Source organism: Lacerta agilis, chromosome 3, assembly GCF_009819535.1.
Source record: "Lacerta agilis isolate rLacAgi1 chromosome 3, rLacAgi1.pri, whole genome shotgun sequence".
Classification (NCBI taxonomy): Eukaryota; Metazoa; Chordata; class Lepidosauria; order Squamata; family Lacertidae; genus Lacerta; species Lacerta agilis.
In genome coordinates, this window is record NC_046314.1 from 75864456 (window position 1) to 75882524 (window position 18069).

The 18069-nt window shown below is 41.2% G+C and overlaps 1 protein-coding gene across 5 annotated transcripts in view; it reads right to left on the reverse strand.

The window, feature by feature from the left end:
- The window catches only part of RGS7 (regulator of G protein signaling 7), a 134035-nt gene that overhangs the window by 9361 nt on the left and 106605 nt on the right, over positions 1–18069 (reverse strand). For 3 of the 5 annotated variants that reach the window (XM_033144349.1, XM_033144350.1, XM_033144346.1), the window contains 11 exons: positions 15501–15565; positions 13456–13532; positions 13272–13353; positions 9463–9537; positions 8153–8251; positions 7393–7454; positions 7086–7196; positions 6137–6262; positions 5769–5955; positions 1936–2025; positions 110–163 (listed from right to left, as the gene is read on the reverse strand). In XM_033144349.1, coding sequence (XP_033000240.1) covers positions 110–163; positions 1936–2025; positions 5769–5955; positions 6137–6262; positions 7086–7196; positions 7393–7454; positions 8153–8251; positions 9463–9537; positions 13272–13353; positions 13456–13532; positions 15501–15565 — 1028 coding nt within the window. The remainder of the gene's footprint in view (positions 1–109; positions 164–1935; positions 2026–5768; positions 5956–6136; positions 6263–7085; positions 7197–7392; positions 7455–8152; positions 8252–9462; positions 9538–13271; positions 13354–13455; positions 13533–15500; positions 15566–18069) is intronic. The other 2 variants (XM_033144348.1, XM_033144347.1) reach the window with 1 other exon arrangement.

An 18069-nucleotide genomic window follows, 5' to 3' on the forward strand; every position in this document is an offset into this window, starting at 1 on the left:
GGCTGGGACTGTGTTTAAAACAGTGCTTGGTGACATGAGCAGGTTGTCACCCAAATACCACCTGAGGAAAGTCTGTTAACCTGCAAGGTTTACAAGGTTATGAACTTACCACACTGCGTGTGAATTTCTCAAAAGATGTTCGGCGATCCATTGTGTTTCCAAACTTAAAGTGAAAGAAAAGAAATAAAAAGGGGAAAGGAAACAAAAGAAGCCGAAAAGAACAGACCATGGGGGGGGGGAGAAACAAACAATGGGCTGCTAAAACACAAAGCTCATGTACAAATCACAAAGCAAACGCAAATGTAGGAGAAGATGTAAAAGCTTGTAGAGAAATAAATAACAGGGAAGCTTTGTGATGTTTCCCCTGATCTGGGAAGGGCAATCTGGATGCAGAAGCAGGTTTACAGGATCAGACGTCCCTTCGGAATGGGATCCCACACAAGCAACTGAGTGTGGCTTGGCTGCAGGGTGAGTGGGTGTGGAAATCGCACCCAGTACTCCCGCACAGTTTCTGCACCACTGAGCCAATGGATGATCCAGTCAGCTTTCCCAGTGCTGATCACCAGGGAGGTGGCGCACGGGTGCTTGCAATAATCTTGGGATCTGTGCCTTTGGTTAGAAATTTCTGGCAAGTGGATCAAACTGGCATTTTATATTTATTTATTTATTTTCACACACGCACACACATAAAATTAAAGCAAAACAATGAGATGCTGATTAAATGACCAGACATTTACAGAAACGAGAAAACCACCCAAATTAGAGAATCTCTGGCTTGTTTTACATCTTCGCTTATTTGATATACAAATAGCAACGTAACTGGAATGGGTGAGGAAAGGTCGTTTGGTTTTAGGCTATTCCGTAGGCAGGCTGTTAAATGTAAGAACTAAAGTACATGTTACGTTGCTCCATATATCTTGCTCTGAATAGCAGTGATGGCAGCCCCCAATCAGTACTGGGACTGTGGTTCTGGTATAGCTCTTTACTCCCCAACACTATTCCAAGAAAAGCGTCCCTGAAATGGCAACTGAAGTCGAGAGGAACTTCTCTCCCATGGTGTATCGCAGCTTCAAAAGGCAGGAATATAGTGGGGAAGGAAAAGGGTTAAAGTGCACCCCCCCCCCAACATCCCAATTCCAATTGCTTTCCCCCATCTGCTATTTAGATTTTCAAAAAAGATATACAGTTCACAATCTAATGTGTTTGGCATCACATATAGTTGGGGGGCCTTCTAAAGCAAAAGAGTATACAATGAACATCAAAAGCCACTCCACTGATTTGTGTTAGTCTAAATCATTTGTTTCCTGTCCTTATAGTATCAACATTCATTTCAATGGGGTTTACACAAGGGAGCCTCCCTATGAACATGAACTAGGGCTAGATGATGCACTTTTAACTAGGACATAGCAATAGACCTAACAGAAAAAAGAAACAGAATTTCCTGTCAACCGAGAATAAAAGGCTTATGATGCTGCAATCCTAGCACACTTATGAGTTCTAAATGAGAGATAGGAGTAAACTCCACTTGACTTAGTGGGACTTACTTCCAAGTAAGCATACACTGTAGGATCTTAAATGCTTTTAAGGTAAATCGTTTCGTAAGATATAATAAGGTGGGGAAAAAATCACTACTCTGAAACACTGTTTCTACAGATATTTGGCCTACTTAAAAGCTATTTTCCTGATTTAGTCCTCTGGTTACTAGGTGAAATTGATAATGTGAATGTCAACATGAAATTGGTTAGTTTAACTTATTCAGTCATGCACAAGTGCAAAACAGACACTGTATATGCCTGGATACCTTCAGTGATGCTCAAGCTTAACTTTTCACCTACCGGATATGCACCTCACCCAAGGCGAGAAAGGAGCCAATATGGTAGCAAGGAGAAACCACCACTGAAATAGTGGAAAGACATAGACAAGATGGACCAATACCTTCTTCTTGGCCTGTAGCAGTTCCTGGTAGGCACTGGATCGTAGAAAACGGGGATATGAATCACTTTTCATCAATTTGTAAATGTGCTCCTAAAATATTTAAAGGAATATAGGAAACTTTAAATCACAACAAGATTGTTTTTGACAGTACACAGAAAACAGATACTGCAGCTGATTGTATGCATGTCAATGTTAATAAAAGTTTCGTGGATGTATAAAAGCATTCCCGGTCGAATGGGAATGGTCTCATCCGCCTAGCATGGGCAGAAGTGTTGTTCCAGCAAAAGACATAGGAAATATTTACTGTAGGGAGTTTGATTGGCAGCTCACCCAACTTGCTCATACTGTGGCTGTTGTGTTGCAGGAAACAAGCACTTGCTGTCCAAGAGCTTCAGGAGGGCATAGGACTGAGTTGGTGCTTGGTGACTGATTTCCTTAACATTGACTGACTGCTTGAGGAAAATATATTGTGCTGCCTAATTGCTGTATCTGAGACTATCGCTATGAGCTTGCTCTCAAGCAATGCTAGAGGAGCACAGATGGGATTGGACAAAGGAATGTCAAAAGCTCAGAATGGGTGGTTGATATTTATTCAATGAGAGCTAATGGTTGGTAGCAGGGCATTTTTTCCCCTCAGCCAGAACCTCAGGTGGGCACCGTTGCCATTATAAGAGAATGAGGGAGGTGTTCATTGGGAGAGATCTAGACACTTTTCTGTTTGTAGATTAGGACAGACTCGCAAAGGGCAATAAAATTAGGATAATGGGGCACTAACATGTAATTGACATGTTGTGTTTATAATAATGTGGGTACACTTAACAGTGATCCCAAATCAGTACTCCTCTTCTTTGCTAAGTAGGGACATTCCTATTCTGGAACAACTATGGGATAACTCTAAACATAACCCATTGCTCTGACTTGTGGAAATGTGCCTGGAGTTCCAGCACACACAGATAAGAAAGGGTTATCGTGTAGTGGATTTCCAGATGCGCAGGATGAACTGAGTTGCTCAGTCCATCTCAAGCATCTTTGTATCTAGATCTCCAGATCCTTAGAATGCCATTGTCAATAGCAATGATAAAAAATTATACGATCAAAGGCCAAGTTGTTCTGCTCAGATAAAAGGACCTATGTAAATAGGTATTCTGAGCTTTTGGGCATGCACCCCCCCCCCAAATGTGCACCATTAGTGTGCATGATAGAAATAAAGATTATGGGAATAAGGATAAGGCCTTGAAGGAAAGGAGGGTTTTCAAGCGAGACCAAACATGTTTAAGGATGAAGTTTCACACGTAGTGAATAGCAACAGGGAATGGGTAGATTATTGCCAGAAAACAAGACACCTTTAGAAAGCTGAGGGTAGCGGCATTGGAGGATGGGGGATATAACAAAGGGCAAGAGACAGGGTGGAACAAGGCAACAGAGAACTTAAAGCTAAGGACGGTGTTATGTACTGAGCTGAATAGGATCCAAAATACAGCAGTCTGATTGGTCCTAGAACAATAGGATCCAGAATGCAGCAGTCTGATTGGTCTGCAGGAGCCACCCAATCCAGCTCCAGGTGGAAGTGAATCCGTAACCCGATTGGCATACAGGAGTATCCCGGAATTAGCCAATCACGTGGGGCCCATTGTGTAAATAGTGTATATAAAACAGACGTTTTGGGTAAACTGCATTCCTCGCCACAATGAGCTGAATAAAGAGCATGAAATCCACACTTGACACTGAGTATATTTCAGAAACAGAGTCTGTGAGAGATGAAATTGTATCTAAAAAAGGGATCTCTTATCTTTAGGCAGCTCTTATCTCTAGTCAGTTGATTGCTGCAATTTTTCATTTCTAACTAAGTAGATCTACCACAGCCAGTGAACCAAATTTACTTTTTAATAAACAAAACTGTTCATCTCAGTGCCATCAACTGTCTTAACTATATGGCCTGTAACCAAATACAGAACAATCCCCTACACCAAAAACACCTTTACAATCCCCTGCCAATTAAGAATGCTTCTGCAGAAAACATGACTACAGACAGCCATCTAGTGGCATAAAAATAGCATTTGCTATGTAGATTTGAGTTCTGAAACGCATTATAGCATTCTACATATGAAAACTGTAATTAGTTCCAACCAGGAAAATATTTCTGTCTGCAAATTGTGATGAAATTAAGCAGACAGTAGTAACCATCCTTATTTTTTTTAAAAAAAGAAAACAACAACAACCATGTCTCAGATTCATTTCAGAGTATGAGACTCTGCTAGTTTAGCATGTAGTACTATACATATGGAGTCACCTGAACTCCTTTCCAACTACACTGGAGAAGCTCGTGAGCAGACAGCTGTGTAGCATTCGAAATGTGAGCAAAAGTGTAAACCTTACGGCAAGCCTTGTTAAATCAATTTGTCTTCCAGTTCCTCTGAACTCAATAGGATTTAGTCGTGGGTGGGTGGGTGGGTGGGTGTGGGTGTGTCATATATGTGTGTGTATATATATAAGGTTGCACCATTAATCTTTTCCTAACTCTGGTTGTTAGGCAATCATTGACTGTTAAAAAATGCTGACATGTTTTATTTATTTATTTGCAGAACAATCCACAAGGGGGAGTAAGGAGAACCCAAAGCAAATGAACTGCCAGATATAGAGCCCTGCTTGACACAAGACAGACAGGAGGGGGAAATGGCATACCGGTATTTCCCTCTTCCCTGCCCCCTTACAGTCTTTGGGGTTGCTTTTTAAAGCTATTTCCCTCCCACATTTTCCAGTGGGACAGAAAATAGAGGAACTTTATCCAGGACTGACATATCCCATGCCCCCCCCACACACCATTTTAGGGTTTATGTGGGGGGAATAGAAGACTTTGGATCCTCCCCAAAGTCAGCAGGTCTACTGTTGTCTCTCCAACATCAATAAGGCAAGGGCTGCAGACATTTCCAGAGCAGCTGAGAAGGGGGTATGAGGTCAGATCTCCCCCTCCAAGGTCAGGACTCTCTTTCTTTGCTCTTGGAGGAGGAGACCCCAGGGAACATAGGATTGCAGACTTAACCAGTGAGGTATGGTATATTGTCTGTCCCGAATCTTGTAACACTGAGCTTCATTGGATGTCCACGAGTCCAAATGTTATGAGGGAGGGAAACTTTTCTCTATCCACTTTTGCCACATCATGTATAATTTTATACACCTGTATCATGTCCCCTCTTACTTGCCTTTCCTCTAACCAAAAGACAACTTTCTGTTTGGTTGGTGGTGGCAATTGTGCCCTGGCACAGCCGTTAGAGAATGACTAGGAGTAGCACTGACAGCCTTGGCAGGACACAGGGTCTTCTGGGACATCCCAGCAAAATTATATTTCAACTTTGCCAATCTTGTCCAGTCTAGTGGGCATTGGTTTGGAGGTGGACCTGAGGGGTCTCCACTCAGGTCCATCTCCATAGCGTAAATTCCAGTTGCGCTGGGAAACATTTGCTCCGATTGAATGCTGAAGAGCGGGTTTCATGGGGAAAGCTCAGGTAAAAGCTTTCAAACACAGACCTGTGCCTGGCAAGAGTGGGGCAAAAGCTAAGTATTTATAAGCCCAGGAATATATTTATGTTTGACTGAATTGTGCCCATTTTTTTTTAAAATCAGCAAGTGAATGAATAATTAAAACAGACCTCATGGGCCTTAAATGGTGTACATCAGGTAGTACATGGCATGTTATGTGAATGCTGAACATTCTGCCAATGATACATTTAGAAAAGTGGAAATGGATTGAAGAACCGTCCATAGGTTTCCACAGCTATACATCTCCCTAGCCAGCAGTTTCTTTGTATATATCTATATTAATGGATTCTGCTAACCTGAGCATCGCCAAATGTATGCCGCCCTGGTTCTTTTACATTCTGCGTGGTTTTGTCATAACTTTTTGAATCTACGTTAATGGCACTCGGTGCTCCAGGGGCAAGAAATTCTTGCCAGATTTCCTGCACTCTGGCAGGGACTTCCCTCATTGGTCTCTTCTTCAAATCTTCTACAGATAACCAGAACCTGTACAAGAAAATGGGGAAACATTAGTTGTGAAGCTACATTTAAAATCCTGCTAACTAAATCTTGTAAACGTTGATGCAAAGCTTCCGTTCCCTGACAGAAAGATTAGTTTCAAAGTTCTATGCTTGTAACGGAACAAATCAAGAAAGGTAGTATTAATGGAAGCAAAAGACCTTCTTACCTTAAATTCTCTGAGCTGAATTCAGACTCCAGGAATTTGAGGAACTGCTCTCTCCCCACAGGGTCTTTCAGGGCTTCATCCATGCTAAATCCCCATCGCTTTACTCTTTGCTGGTTTGGCTCTTTACTGAAAAGGGGGAAAGGTTTTTCAGAGGCAAACGGCTTCAGTTATTTTTTTTTTAATGATTTTGTCAGTTTTCTATTATCCAAGATAGCATTTTACAGCAACTTGTGAGAGATCAGTCTAGGGACTGCTGCAAACATTCCTCCCCCTTCGTTCCCTCATCATTTCCATCGAAAAAAACAGGGATACACCCTCAGAAATGAGTGTTTGCTGCTGGGTTTATTTTGGGGGAAGGTGATGCATTCCATGTGAAGTAGCCCTAAAGGGTAATTAGGCTTGAAGCTAATTTAATGATGTGTAAAAAGCAGTAAACACACCCCAAGACTGCAACTGTAGAGCAGGCTGGTGACTAATGATCTTTCTCTGAAGATAAAAATAGTGACAGTTCATGAAGAGAATCAGCTCGGCTTCTTGACCTAGCAAAGTGCTCAAGTGTGCTGCTTTCCGTTCCACTGTTTCTGTGCTTTGTTACCAGTACATTTGTATGGATGGAGATTGTTCCATGGAAGCTGCGATATTTTTAGGATCCGCCCATGACTCCTCTCCCAGGCCATCTTTTCCCATTTCTTGCTTCAAAGACTTCCTTTTTGTGTTATGTGACTGCCCTGTGTTTAGCTTTCATTGCGAAAGTGATTGACAATGGAAGGCAAGCACTGATGTCCAAACTCTTGATTTCTCCTTCATCAGGGGTGGGGGAAGCTGAATATGGATTCAACTTTAAAAATATTATTTCCCCATCTCTGTTAGGAAACTGGCTCTCTTTTTTTTAAGCAGAAGAACAATTTACCTGAGAATAAGGCCTAGGTCCAAATCACATACAACATACCTTGCTTCTGCTTCCCAGAAAGTAGTATCATCCGACAACCAAGGATTAGATGGGTCGGGTGGTGACAGAAATGGGTCGTATTCCACAAACTGCTCAGTATAAGACAATAAACTAGAAAAACAAAAACAATCTGACATTTTCACAACAGAATTGCTACTATTACTGCTAATACCTTGTTTCCATAGGGCAACTTACTCTCAGTTATTTTGTTTTACTTTTTAGAAAATTATAACGCCGCCCAGCATTCTTATGTCAATACAACCTAGTACCTGCTAAAGAACTTGATAGAACTGAAGGTAATACATACCTTTCTGCAACTTTTGACATTTTTAACCGGTGTCTATCTAGCTGTCTTTGCCAATACTTTATCTACAAAATGCAAAAAGAGAAGACCAAGGTAAGAGGATAATTGCTCAGTTGTCTTTGTCAGATGCGAGTAAGTAGAATTCCATTTGGTCTAAGATAAATTGGGAATCTGCATATGCTCTGAGCCCGTGTGTGTAGCATTGACCCCCGCTGCCCAGCAGCATGCTCCTTGAAACTGGGCATGCAAAGATGTCTCCCTTCCAGCTTATGTATGTTCAAGCTTAAGTTTGCACACACATGGATTCATGGCTTCTACAAATTCCACAGATTCTTATGTAAGTGATAGGCAGCAGATTCCTATAAGCAATTGATAATGTTCTTTGCAAATAATAATAATGACTGTTACGTATTTTAGGGAAACACCCTTTGAATACTAAGCAGGAAAATACATTGGTGTTTGGTGTGATACAATGCCATTCTCAGTGACTTACCTCCCTATTGCTCCCGTACGTGTCCCCTTCCAATGTTTCCCCTCATTGCAGGCCTCTGTGCTGCATGCACAAATATGTGCTCATGTACACAGTGCTGTGCGCCTATGCAATTCTGTGCACCGAGCACCAACTTCATTGCCCTCTGGATCTGTTCACCTCAGCTCTGATTCATGTCAGAACTGAATCCCCATATACTGTGATGGAAAGCAATATGTGGTCCACCTCTGGTGAATTTAAAGAGACCTCGTTTAAATTAAGGGTGCAGCAAACCTCTTCTTGCAATTCCTCTTCTGTGGGTGGTTTAGTTTCTGGCGCTGGTGTGTGTGTAGGGCTGTGACTTCGAATGTCGTTCTGTAATCCGTAAACAGACTATATGTAAACACAGAAAGAGAGAAAATGGTATGTTGGTGCTGCTTTGGTAGGGATAGATGTACTAATTATGCACAAATGTATACAAAACATTTAGTACATTCATTTTACAAGACCCATTTCAATATTTCAAATTGCCACGCCATGCATGAACTTGTGACATGGTAAGATAATGAGTTTATGCAGATGACCAACCAACTCTCTGCTGAGTTCTCTCACAATGATATAGCTTGATCTGCCGAGTGCTAAGGGGGACTTTATCACATACAATAGGAAGCTGCCTTATAACAAGTTAGACCATTGGTCTCTCCACCTCACAACTGTCTACACTCTGACTCTCCAGAGTTTCAGAAAGTCTTTCCCAGTCCTTCCTGAAGATGTCAGGGACAGAACCAGGACCTCTCTTTTCTTTTGTTTTGTAAATAACTTTTAAAATTAATTTTGCATGTACAAAATAAAGTGTATTTTACACACACACACACACACACACACACTACATTGACAAAGAAAATAAATAATAAGATTATTAAAAATAGATAAACTAATGGATACCAATGGAGAGCATATTTATATAGTAGAAAATGTAGAATTTTAAATAATAGGTTGAAGACTATGGTACACGGCAGAGAAAAAGAGGAGGGAGAGAAGAGAGGAAGGTGTGACATAATGAATGAATCAACCAAATTCTTTTAAATGTTGGATGCGGATTTAAATTGTATAAATCATCATTAACCTATTTAATAACCTATACTGAATCGCAAATATTTGTTTGTTTTGCTTTTTCCTCTGGCCACTCTAATAGGGCAGTCTCCCACACTTTCTTATACCAGGATATAAGGTTTTCACCAGTGGAGTCCACCACTGCAGAATAAATATTACCCTATCCTTGGTCAGCAGGACAGAGAGTTGTCACAGGTCAAATAACACACCACTACAGCTGCCCTTAATGAGAGTAGGACAGTATATGTTTACCCCTTTGAATATCTGGGGCAATTATTTGCTCTATATTACAGTTAAAGGGGTTCAGTTGGCTAAACTATTATCTACACCTAGGAGATATTTATTACATCTCATGGGGATGGGCAAAACCATACTTTTCATGCCATAACAGAAATCCAGGGGAAAGAATCGTGCCATAAGAATCCTTGATATTTTGTAAAAAATAAGAGTTTAGAGTTACTTTTATCTTAAAAATAGCTTCTGGGCATTACCTTTCTTGTTTTGTGAGGATTTTTCATTCTAGAAGACTTTTTAATATCCACTTCAGTAGTATTTACACATCCAGGCTAAAAAACAAAACAAAAACAATATGTAAATGTGATGGTTTCATATATAGCTAATTAATTTGGCTTTTAGTTAAGGAAGGTTGGCTTCATTCATCAGCTCACTGCCCCAAATTAGCCACTTGGGGTGACTAGATTCTAGAAATCCGGTATATCATTAAAAAAAATAAAAATCACTTACACTGTAGAACAATAACTTAAGATTTATTAGCTAAACACTATAATCAAATAGTGAAAACACACACACACACCAGCCAATCATTCTTGGCTGAACCTCTAACCATGAAGTATCTCTTTAACAACAACAACAACAACAACAAATCCTTCTCGTTGCAATTGCTGATCTTTCACGGGAAAATCTCTCATACTAAGATACATTGAGATACATTGTGGGACAATTAATTATCCTGGGCACTTTCTGATTTTCTGATTTTAAGACATCAGGTTGGCCAAAGGCTAATCCAGAGAGACAATGATTTAATCTGGAACCCTTTATATTTAAAGCAGGCATGTCCAACAGGTAGATCGTGATCTACCGGTAGATCACTGGACATCTCTGATAGATCACTGGTAGATCACTGGGTCCCCCCAAAGAAGCTCAACAACTTTGGCTCCCCTTAAAAAAGCTCATAATTTTAGCCCTGCTTTCCTCCTCCCAAAACAGGGCTTTCCTTCTTTAAAAAAAGCTCAGCAACTTTGACCTGAACCCCAAAAAGGGGGTAGATCACTGCCAGTTTTTAACTCTGTGAGTAGATCGCAGTCTCTTGGGAGTTGGCCACGCCTGATGTAAAGGATGTGTTTTACTGCTGAGCTATCAAGGATGGGGAACCTCTCACCTCGGATGTAGCATGCAATGCAGCCATATCTACAGATGATTCAAACAATATTCTCTCAAGATTGTGGGGTGGGGAGGCAGGACCATACAGATCATCCACACTTTTTAGCTCTGTCAGACTTTATGGTTAAATGTGGTGAGAGAGCATGGGCATTCATGCTTTTTCACCATCCTGATGGAGGGACTGCTTAGCTAGATTATGAAGTGTCCTCAAAGGAACTTTGGACACTCTGTGTCTTCCAAGAACTTCAGAAGACAGTCCTCCCCCCCACCCCGCACTTCTTCTTGGTAACATTGGCCTCTTTTTTTTTTTTTTTGGTAAAACTTGCATGGGAAGTTAAATAGAGTGGACTTTATCAATGTGAGAAAGCTGACATGAAATGTAAGATAAAGCAACCTGTTCTGCTTTGAAGTCATCCCTTCTTTCCTAAAAGCATTTGAACTCCCAATATAACATAATCCAATAATTCTTCCATCATCAGATCAAAATGGTCAATTAATGGTTGACCCATGTCTATTTGACTTTGTCAATCTCCTTCAACAAATTGTGTTTGTTTGTTTGTTTGTTTGTTATACTCACCAGGGGCAGAGGAAGAGGGGGCGGGGGAGCGCCCTGCCCCCGGCAGCATGATCCCAGTGGGGTTCCATCGCGGCTGGCCCCCCCGCCCGCGCTGGTCGCCCCGCCACCACAGGCAGCGTGCCCCGCCCCCAGGATGCATGCCAGCCCCGCCCCCACCTGCTCTCCACCCCTGGTGCTGGAGCATGAAGCTTCGCCACTGATACTCACAGGTCTCAGGGCAGGTCACAAGATAAAATCACAATAAAAAAATAATAAAATACCTAATAAAAACAAAAACAAGAACAACCCAATAATCTTGTTTCTTGAAGCAGTGTTTTGTTTGTTTGTTTGTTTGTTTGTTTGTTTGTTATGAGACTTATAGCCCACCTTTCCTTTGTCATTGAAACCAAGGTGGCATATAACTGACATTTACCCATGATATGTAGAAATGAAGATACCTGACATTCTGTGATACCTGAATGAACAGATACCTGACATTCTGTTTGCGATCACAGAAAGCAGCCAAGTTAAAAGAGTGTAGTGTTTTGGAAAATAAGGGTTAATGCATGGTTTTAGCTATTTAACTGCATTGTAATTTACTTTTATGGGGACAAACTTTATTTGGATTAGCACATCTTCCTGGACTGCTGCCATCTCACTCATTCTAACTGGGCTTGCCAGTCTTGCAATATGAATACAAATTGTGGGAAACAGATGCTGTGGATATACTAATTTGACTTGATGTTTCATTATTGCTAACAAAATTAAAAACCTATCAGAATTGAAAAAATGTCATAAAATGGCCTGTAAAATCTCTAAACCTATATTGACTTCTATTTCATGTTCACCCAGTCAAAGGCATACCTCAAACAAGGCATACCTCCTTTTCTTCTGGAGCCTTCCTTTTGATTTTTATATCAAATTTCTATTCACTAATATGAACATACCCTTTATATATGTTCTAGAAACAAGCTAAGTTTGTACTGCTGTACATAATGTGCTAAAACGTGCACTGTGCATGCTAGCTCAGATGATTCCTGAAGATCATGTGCTTGTTCGTAGGGACATTATACAGAAGTGTGGTTTAGCTGAACAAGTAATAACAGCTTTGAACCCTTCTGATCCACCCTTTTCTGGATTTTCTTTACTGCATGACGTGTGTAAAACAAAAAGCAGACCCTGGTTGGGGCCTGGTTTCTGTCTGTGAGCAAAGGGGAAATCTCAGAAGCACAGCTTCCACTTACACAAGGTTTTGAACTTGCCAAAATGGGCACAGGCAAACTGTCTGACCCTTAAACCATGAATCTCCACACCTTATTGTTGATGCACATCTTATTCCTGACGCAAATTCTCATGAAATGATTCCAGTTCTTGCCATGTGCAGCATCATTAAAGATCAAGGCCATTATACCTTTCCTCCATGCCATACAGATTTGATTTCCCTGCATGCACTTAAAAGCATGGGGCTCATTATTGTTCACTAAGATAGCACCTTCAAGCACTCCTAGTGCATCACAATTGTTTTATTTATCCCGTGAGGCAGGTTAGAGACAACAAATTTCCACCAGTGTCACTTCTGCAGGGTATTTCTTTGGTCTAATTTCCCACCCTTTGGGCTCTTCGCCAAGCTCAGAAAATACTGCTCTGTTCTGATGCTCCCATAAACTCCACTCACCATCTGTGGCAGCTTTCTGCTTCATCATGTACTTCTCTCAATACACCCAAAACAAATTCTTCTCACCAAAATATTCAGTGACATGGAGATTTTTTTGTAAAACAAAAAGTTACAAAAAGTTAAATGCTTACAAGCGCAGTCATTTAATGGCCACTGTTCCTTGGTAAAGGGCAGTGTGAAAATAGTCTAAATTTGAGTTGGGAACGGGGGTGTGAAAAACATCCCTGACAATTTCCACAAATACTGTTTTCCTCACCTAAATGTGTCAGCACATATCCACAAAAGTGAAAGTGTAATTTTTATACTGGAAACTGATAGATTCCTGGCTGCTTTAGATGCCACATTTTTTTTGCTGACCCCAATTGTGAGGAAATATAAAGAGTAAAACAGGACATCATCATTCATGACCTAAAGAGCCAACTATGATTGCATGGACATATTTCCTCCCAGTTCTTACCAGCTGGAGACCTCAGAAGCTCACCAATAACACACCATGCTTGTGCATAATAAGAGAGTAGATCAAGCAGCTCACTGAGCAAAAGGTACAATGTCTGAACTAACCTTGCAAAGTCAGCAAAAAAACAAATAAAAAAGGAAGAAATAACATCCCTCCAAATCCTAGACAGATGCTGATGCTCCACCTTACAAGGATCCATTTGTTTACATACCACTGGCCGGTGTACATCCCAAAATGCTCTCTCTTGGCTATCGAGGATTTTCCTCTCTATCTTGTCCCTTTTCTTGTCCACTCTGTTGATGGTGAGGTAGATATGTAACACAAAGAATGTAAATTGAAATACCTCTTAAGATGGTGGGTGACAAATCCAGCAACAAAACGTCAGTGGAACTCACTTTGCTTGTGCTTCTGCTTGCATAAAAATAAACTCCCATTTCCGTGCAAATGCTCGCTGTAACCTGGCCAAGCTCTCCTGAAAACATACCACATATTAGCAAGTTCCTCGGGTAGCCCTTTAAAGACTTTCTATCGGCTTTTCAGGCGGACTGTTCCACAGGGCAGCCGGCTCTAGCTGAGACATTGTCACTCATCCACTCTGTGAGCTCCTGCCGTGTTGTGTTGTTGTGTGCAAGCTACTGGATATACCAGTGGTGATGGGTGTGTGCAATTCTTTTTAGATGCCTCTTGTAATAATTATAGGAGAAAGATCCTGGGGAGAGATCTTTGGGGAGCATGAAATGTTCCTAAGATAAATTTATCTGAGCAGTTTTCTTCCTTGTTTAATTACACATCCGAAAGATCCGAATTCCCCTCTGATTTTACAGGATCTCCTGTTAATGGAGTAAGATGCAACATCAAAGGCCTTTGTTTAATCCAGAGAGTTTTATGTCCTCCATTCGCCTGGCATTGCTTTGCAGCCCAGAGCTTTCACTTCCACAGAACTGGATGGGAAAGCTCTCAATGTACACTGCAGCCTCCATGCTGACAATGGATAGCTGGGTCACAAGACAAGTTTCTAGGTGGCTTTTCCCCATAGGTCAGTCCTACATCTAAAAATTGTAACATAAATAAATGTTGAAATTCATATGCTGATCTATTTCCAAGAAAGACTCAGCACTTCTGTCCTTTTTCAGAAGTAAACTGTATATAAATGAGCCTTACATGTTTAGATCCAGGCATAATTGCTGGGGGAACTTGTAAAATTAAAAGTGTAGTGCAGAAGGTGAACCTGAGATGTTCAGGATGCAGCACTGTAGCTACAAGCAGGCTCTTCTCCTGGAGCTGAAAGTAGAATTGGGCCTGTACATGATAGCAGCAATCCTACACACACTTACTGGGAAGTAAGCGCTTCTTAACACGGTGGGGCTTACTTCTGAGTAAAACATACATAGGATTGTGCTGCAAGCCAACTGTGAGCTTTCATATTGGGGCTAACTAAAAGTAATCTGTCTATTAAATGGGTGTTAAAAATGTAGCCTGAAGTGTAGTTGCACTCACAGGAGAATACAGTGGAACCTCAGTTTTCAAACGTCTCAGCTGCCAAATGTTTCGGAAGCCGAATGCCGAAAACCTGGAAGTGAATGCTTCCATTTTTAAACATTTTTTGGAACACAAACGGCTTCCGAGGCACATTTCTCTTCCCCCCCCCCCATTGAAATTGCCGACAGCCCTTTGATTTTCAGTTTTCAAACATTTTGGAAGTCAAATGGTTCCAGAACGGATTACATTCGAAAACCTAAGTTCCACTGTAATAAAAAAGGGTCCTTTTAGTATTTAGCTTTGCAGAATAGTAAAAAAATAATAATACTGTCTGTAATGAGGATTCTTAAAAATATATATTTATATGATGAATATAATTTTATAAAAATATGAGAAGTGAATATTTACATAGGAAAAAAACACAATTGTGTATTGTTTGAAGTAAGGTGCATTTTTCACCCCCAGCTCATATACAGGTTGGCATTAAGCCAACGTGTACATCAGCTTTCCAACCTGTGTACCTACAAACTTTAAACGATACTTTAAGTGAACCTAATTCTGTCTTGTGATGCAGCTTTTTGATTCAGGATCAACACAGACCAGCCTGGGGATCTACTGCATGTACAACTGAAAGCCTTGTTTATTGCTGAACTTGCAGCCTCTAAGAGACCCAGACTATAACAACTCTGTGGAAGCTCAAATTAAATCATCTCTGTTTTTGCCACACTCCTATCACTAATGTAATGCTGCAGATTTTGAAGTTCTCTGCAGGATTTTCAAAACACTAAAGTACCACTGAAGTACCTGTATGTGGGTTACAGTTCCTGAACCTGTATTTTTTAGGAGCGGGTAAAAAAATTAATAACAATAAGAGTGCTGTGTTGTCTTGCTCCCTACACACACTACCAAGTTTCAGAGTCTCATTTATCTGACAGTTCCAGGAAAGGCCCCAGGTACTTACTGCTTCATAGTCTGCTAGCTCAAGCCGTGCTTTGTTTTGCATTGTTCGCTTGCAGAGGTAAACCGCTGGAACACAAAAAATAATCAATCATTTCTTGCTATCTAAAACCCCAGACATCAAGATCTAAAGGCTTAATATGCTTTCCATTCAACCAGAGGTTCCTGAGCATTGTTTCTCCATCTTATGTTTCAGTTTCAAAGGTTAGGGTTTATCCAAACAGGGCTATTTTTCACTAAGGACTCAACTATACAGCTGCAAATAAAATGTTTGAAGTGTGTTTGAAGTGCAATATACAATGTGACACTAGATGGCGATGGTGAGCCGTGTGGGAAATTCAATGTATTTTTTAAAACGCTTTTTAAAAACCATTTTCAGAACAGTTTTTATATGTGTGTAGATGCCACCTAAGATATAGTAGATGTCAAAAGTAGTGATTCAGTGATTTCTACAGCTGTGCATGATTATGATGAGAGTAAATGAATGAGAAGTTTTTAGAATTTTAATTATTTTTATTTACTTTGCTTTCTGCCATTTAATCAAGAGAAAATGCCCCTTTCCTGAACAATGAACACTATGGACCGTGGCCTGGATTGGCACTGTGGAGCTATTAATTATGTTGGAGCACCATATCTGTAAGGGAGAGAGAAAAGCTAACACATTTACCACACCTTAGCCACCTTCATTGTAAGTGCAAGAAATAATGGATTCCTTGTGATAGCATAATAAATGCAAGTGCTTGCACCTGTCAAAAGGCACTTGTGGGTAGAAGCAACAAGGTATCCTTTTGAGGACGTTCTGTAAAGGCCTCCAAATGGGCACCAAGATGTCCCCCCCCCCGTGCCCTTTGAAGCTGCCCTTGAGTCTGTTAGGAGCATCTCATGCCTTTGCAAGATGAACAGAATCTGGGACAGAAAAAGGGGGTGTTCACCCCAAATCACCCTCCCTGCCTCTTTTCCACACATAAATTTGCCTTCCATTCCTCTGCATTCAGCTTCCTGGGCTTTGGGAAGGAGGCACGAGGCTCTTACAGAATCCTGCAGCCCTCCTGCCTCCTTCCCTAAGCCGGAAAGCACTTGCCCGGTTTGGGGAAGGAGGCAGGAGGGCTCTCAGACCCTGCCACAGTACCACGCTTCCATCCCAAAGCTGGGCAGAAGCTTCCTAGGCCTTGGGAAGGAGGCAGGAGGCTCTGATTTGTGGGGGGAAGGTGCCGGTACTGTGTACCAGCATGCACCACCAGAAAAAGCACTGATTTAAGTAACAGGGGAAATAATAATATCAGAGTGGTAATATTTGCTTCTCATTTCCTTTCAGCACACACTATCTGCAGTGATGAAGGCCATATTCCTCAGAATACAAGTTATTGGGAATCACAAGTGGGGAAAGCCGCCCAGAGCAGCTGGGGCATCCCAGTCAGATGGGCATCATACAAATATTGTTATTGTTATTGGGCATTCATATTCATGCCCTGTTTGTGGGTTTCCTGTAGGCATTTGTGAGAACAGGCTACTGGACTGGATGAGTCTTTGGCCTGACCAATCAGGGCTCTTCTCATGTTTTCATGCTGCTGCAGCCCTCTGATACAGCCCCGTTGTGTTTATAGGTTGTCAGAATTAGAATGTTATCCAGATCACAAGCAGAATCCGCTTCCTTTGATTTTGGTGGAAGCAGAATGGTATGTCCCTTACTCTCAAAACCTCATTCAAAACACTCAAGGGGGTTCCGTGCTCACTGGAATAAAAATAAATGGATTCTCCTTAAGTGCCAGATGATGTTTTGATTTTGAAAAGCAGCCAGCACATATGGGCTGCATCAAAGGACTGCGCCCACAGTACTTCTGTCTGTGTTCAGTGGGAAGAGGAAGCCAATACAAATGTCATCGTTTTCTTTGCGATAATAATTTATTTGGGAATTTAAATAAGTAATGCATGGCCCCAAGGTGTGGTGCGCAGGTACACATTTCTTTCTACACTGAGGAATGGATAGATGCAGGAGTGATGGCAATACCTGGAAATAAACACGTGGAGGCACATTTGGCTCCCCCTGATCTGCCCCCTTTTTGCACAAGTAGACTGGGTTAGCTCATTTAACGGCATCCAGTGGACAAGCAGGATTTCCCTATTTCCCTCCATGCATGGTAGATTGCTTTGAAGGTGCTCACACACACAGCAGCTGTTCTGTGTAACCTAGATTGCTCCTGTATGGCTAATGTACATGCTACATTGGAGCACCCCATTAAAATGATCACACAGGGTTATGTTGCAGTAGATTATAAATTTCTCTGTTAAGGGGAATCCCTCCACATGACCATGTGCAAGGGAGATTCTTGATCCTTCCTTTCCTAGCAGCAGATTATAAATTTGCTCCAATATAATAGTCCCTTTTCAGGTTTTTACTTGGAAATGTTTAAGGTTCCCCCACTCCTTCTCTGTCAGCAGCTTAATTGTACCTTCAAACTCACTGGAAATCCCATATATTTTTGTTTTTCTTTTTGGTCAGGAGAGACCAGATAATTATGAGGTTTCAAATGAGAAACAAGCAAGTGGACTAATTATACTTTACATACTTTTTT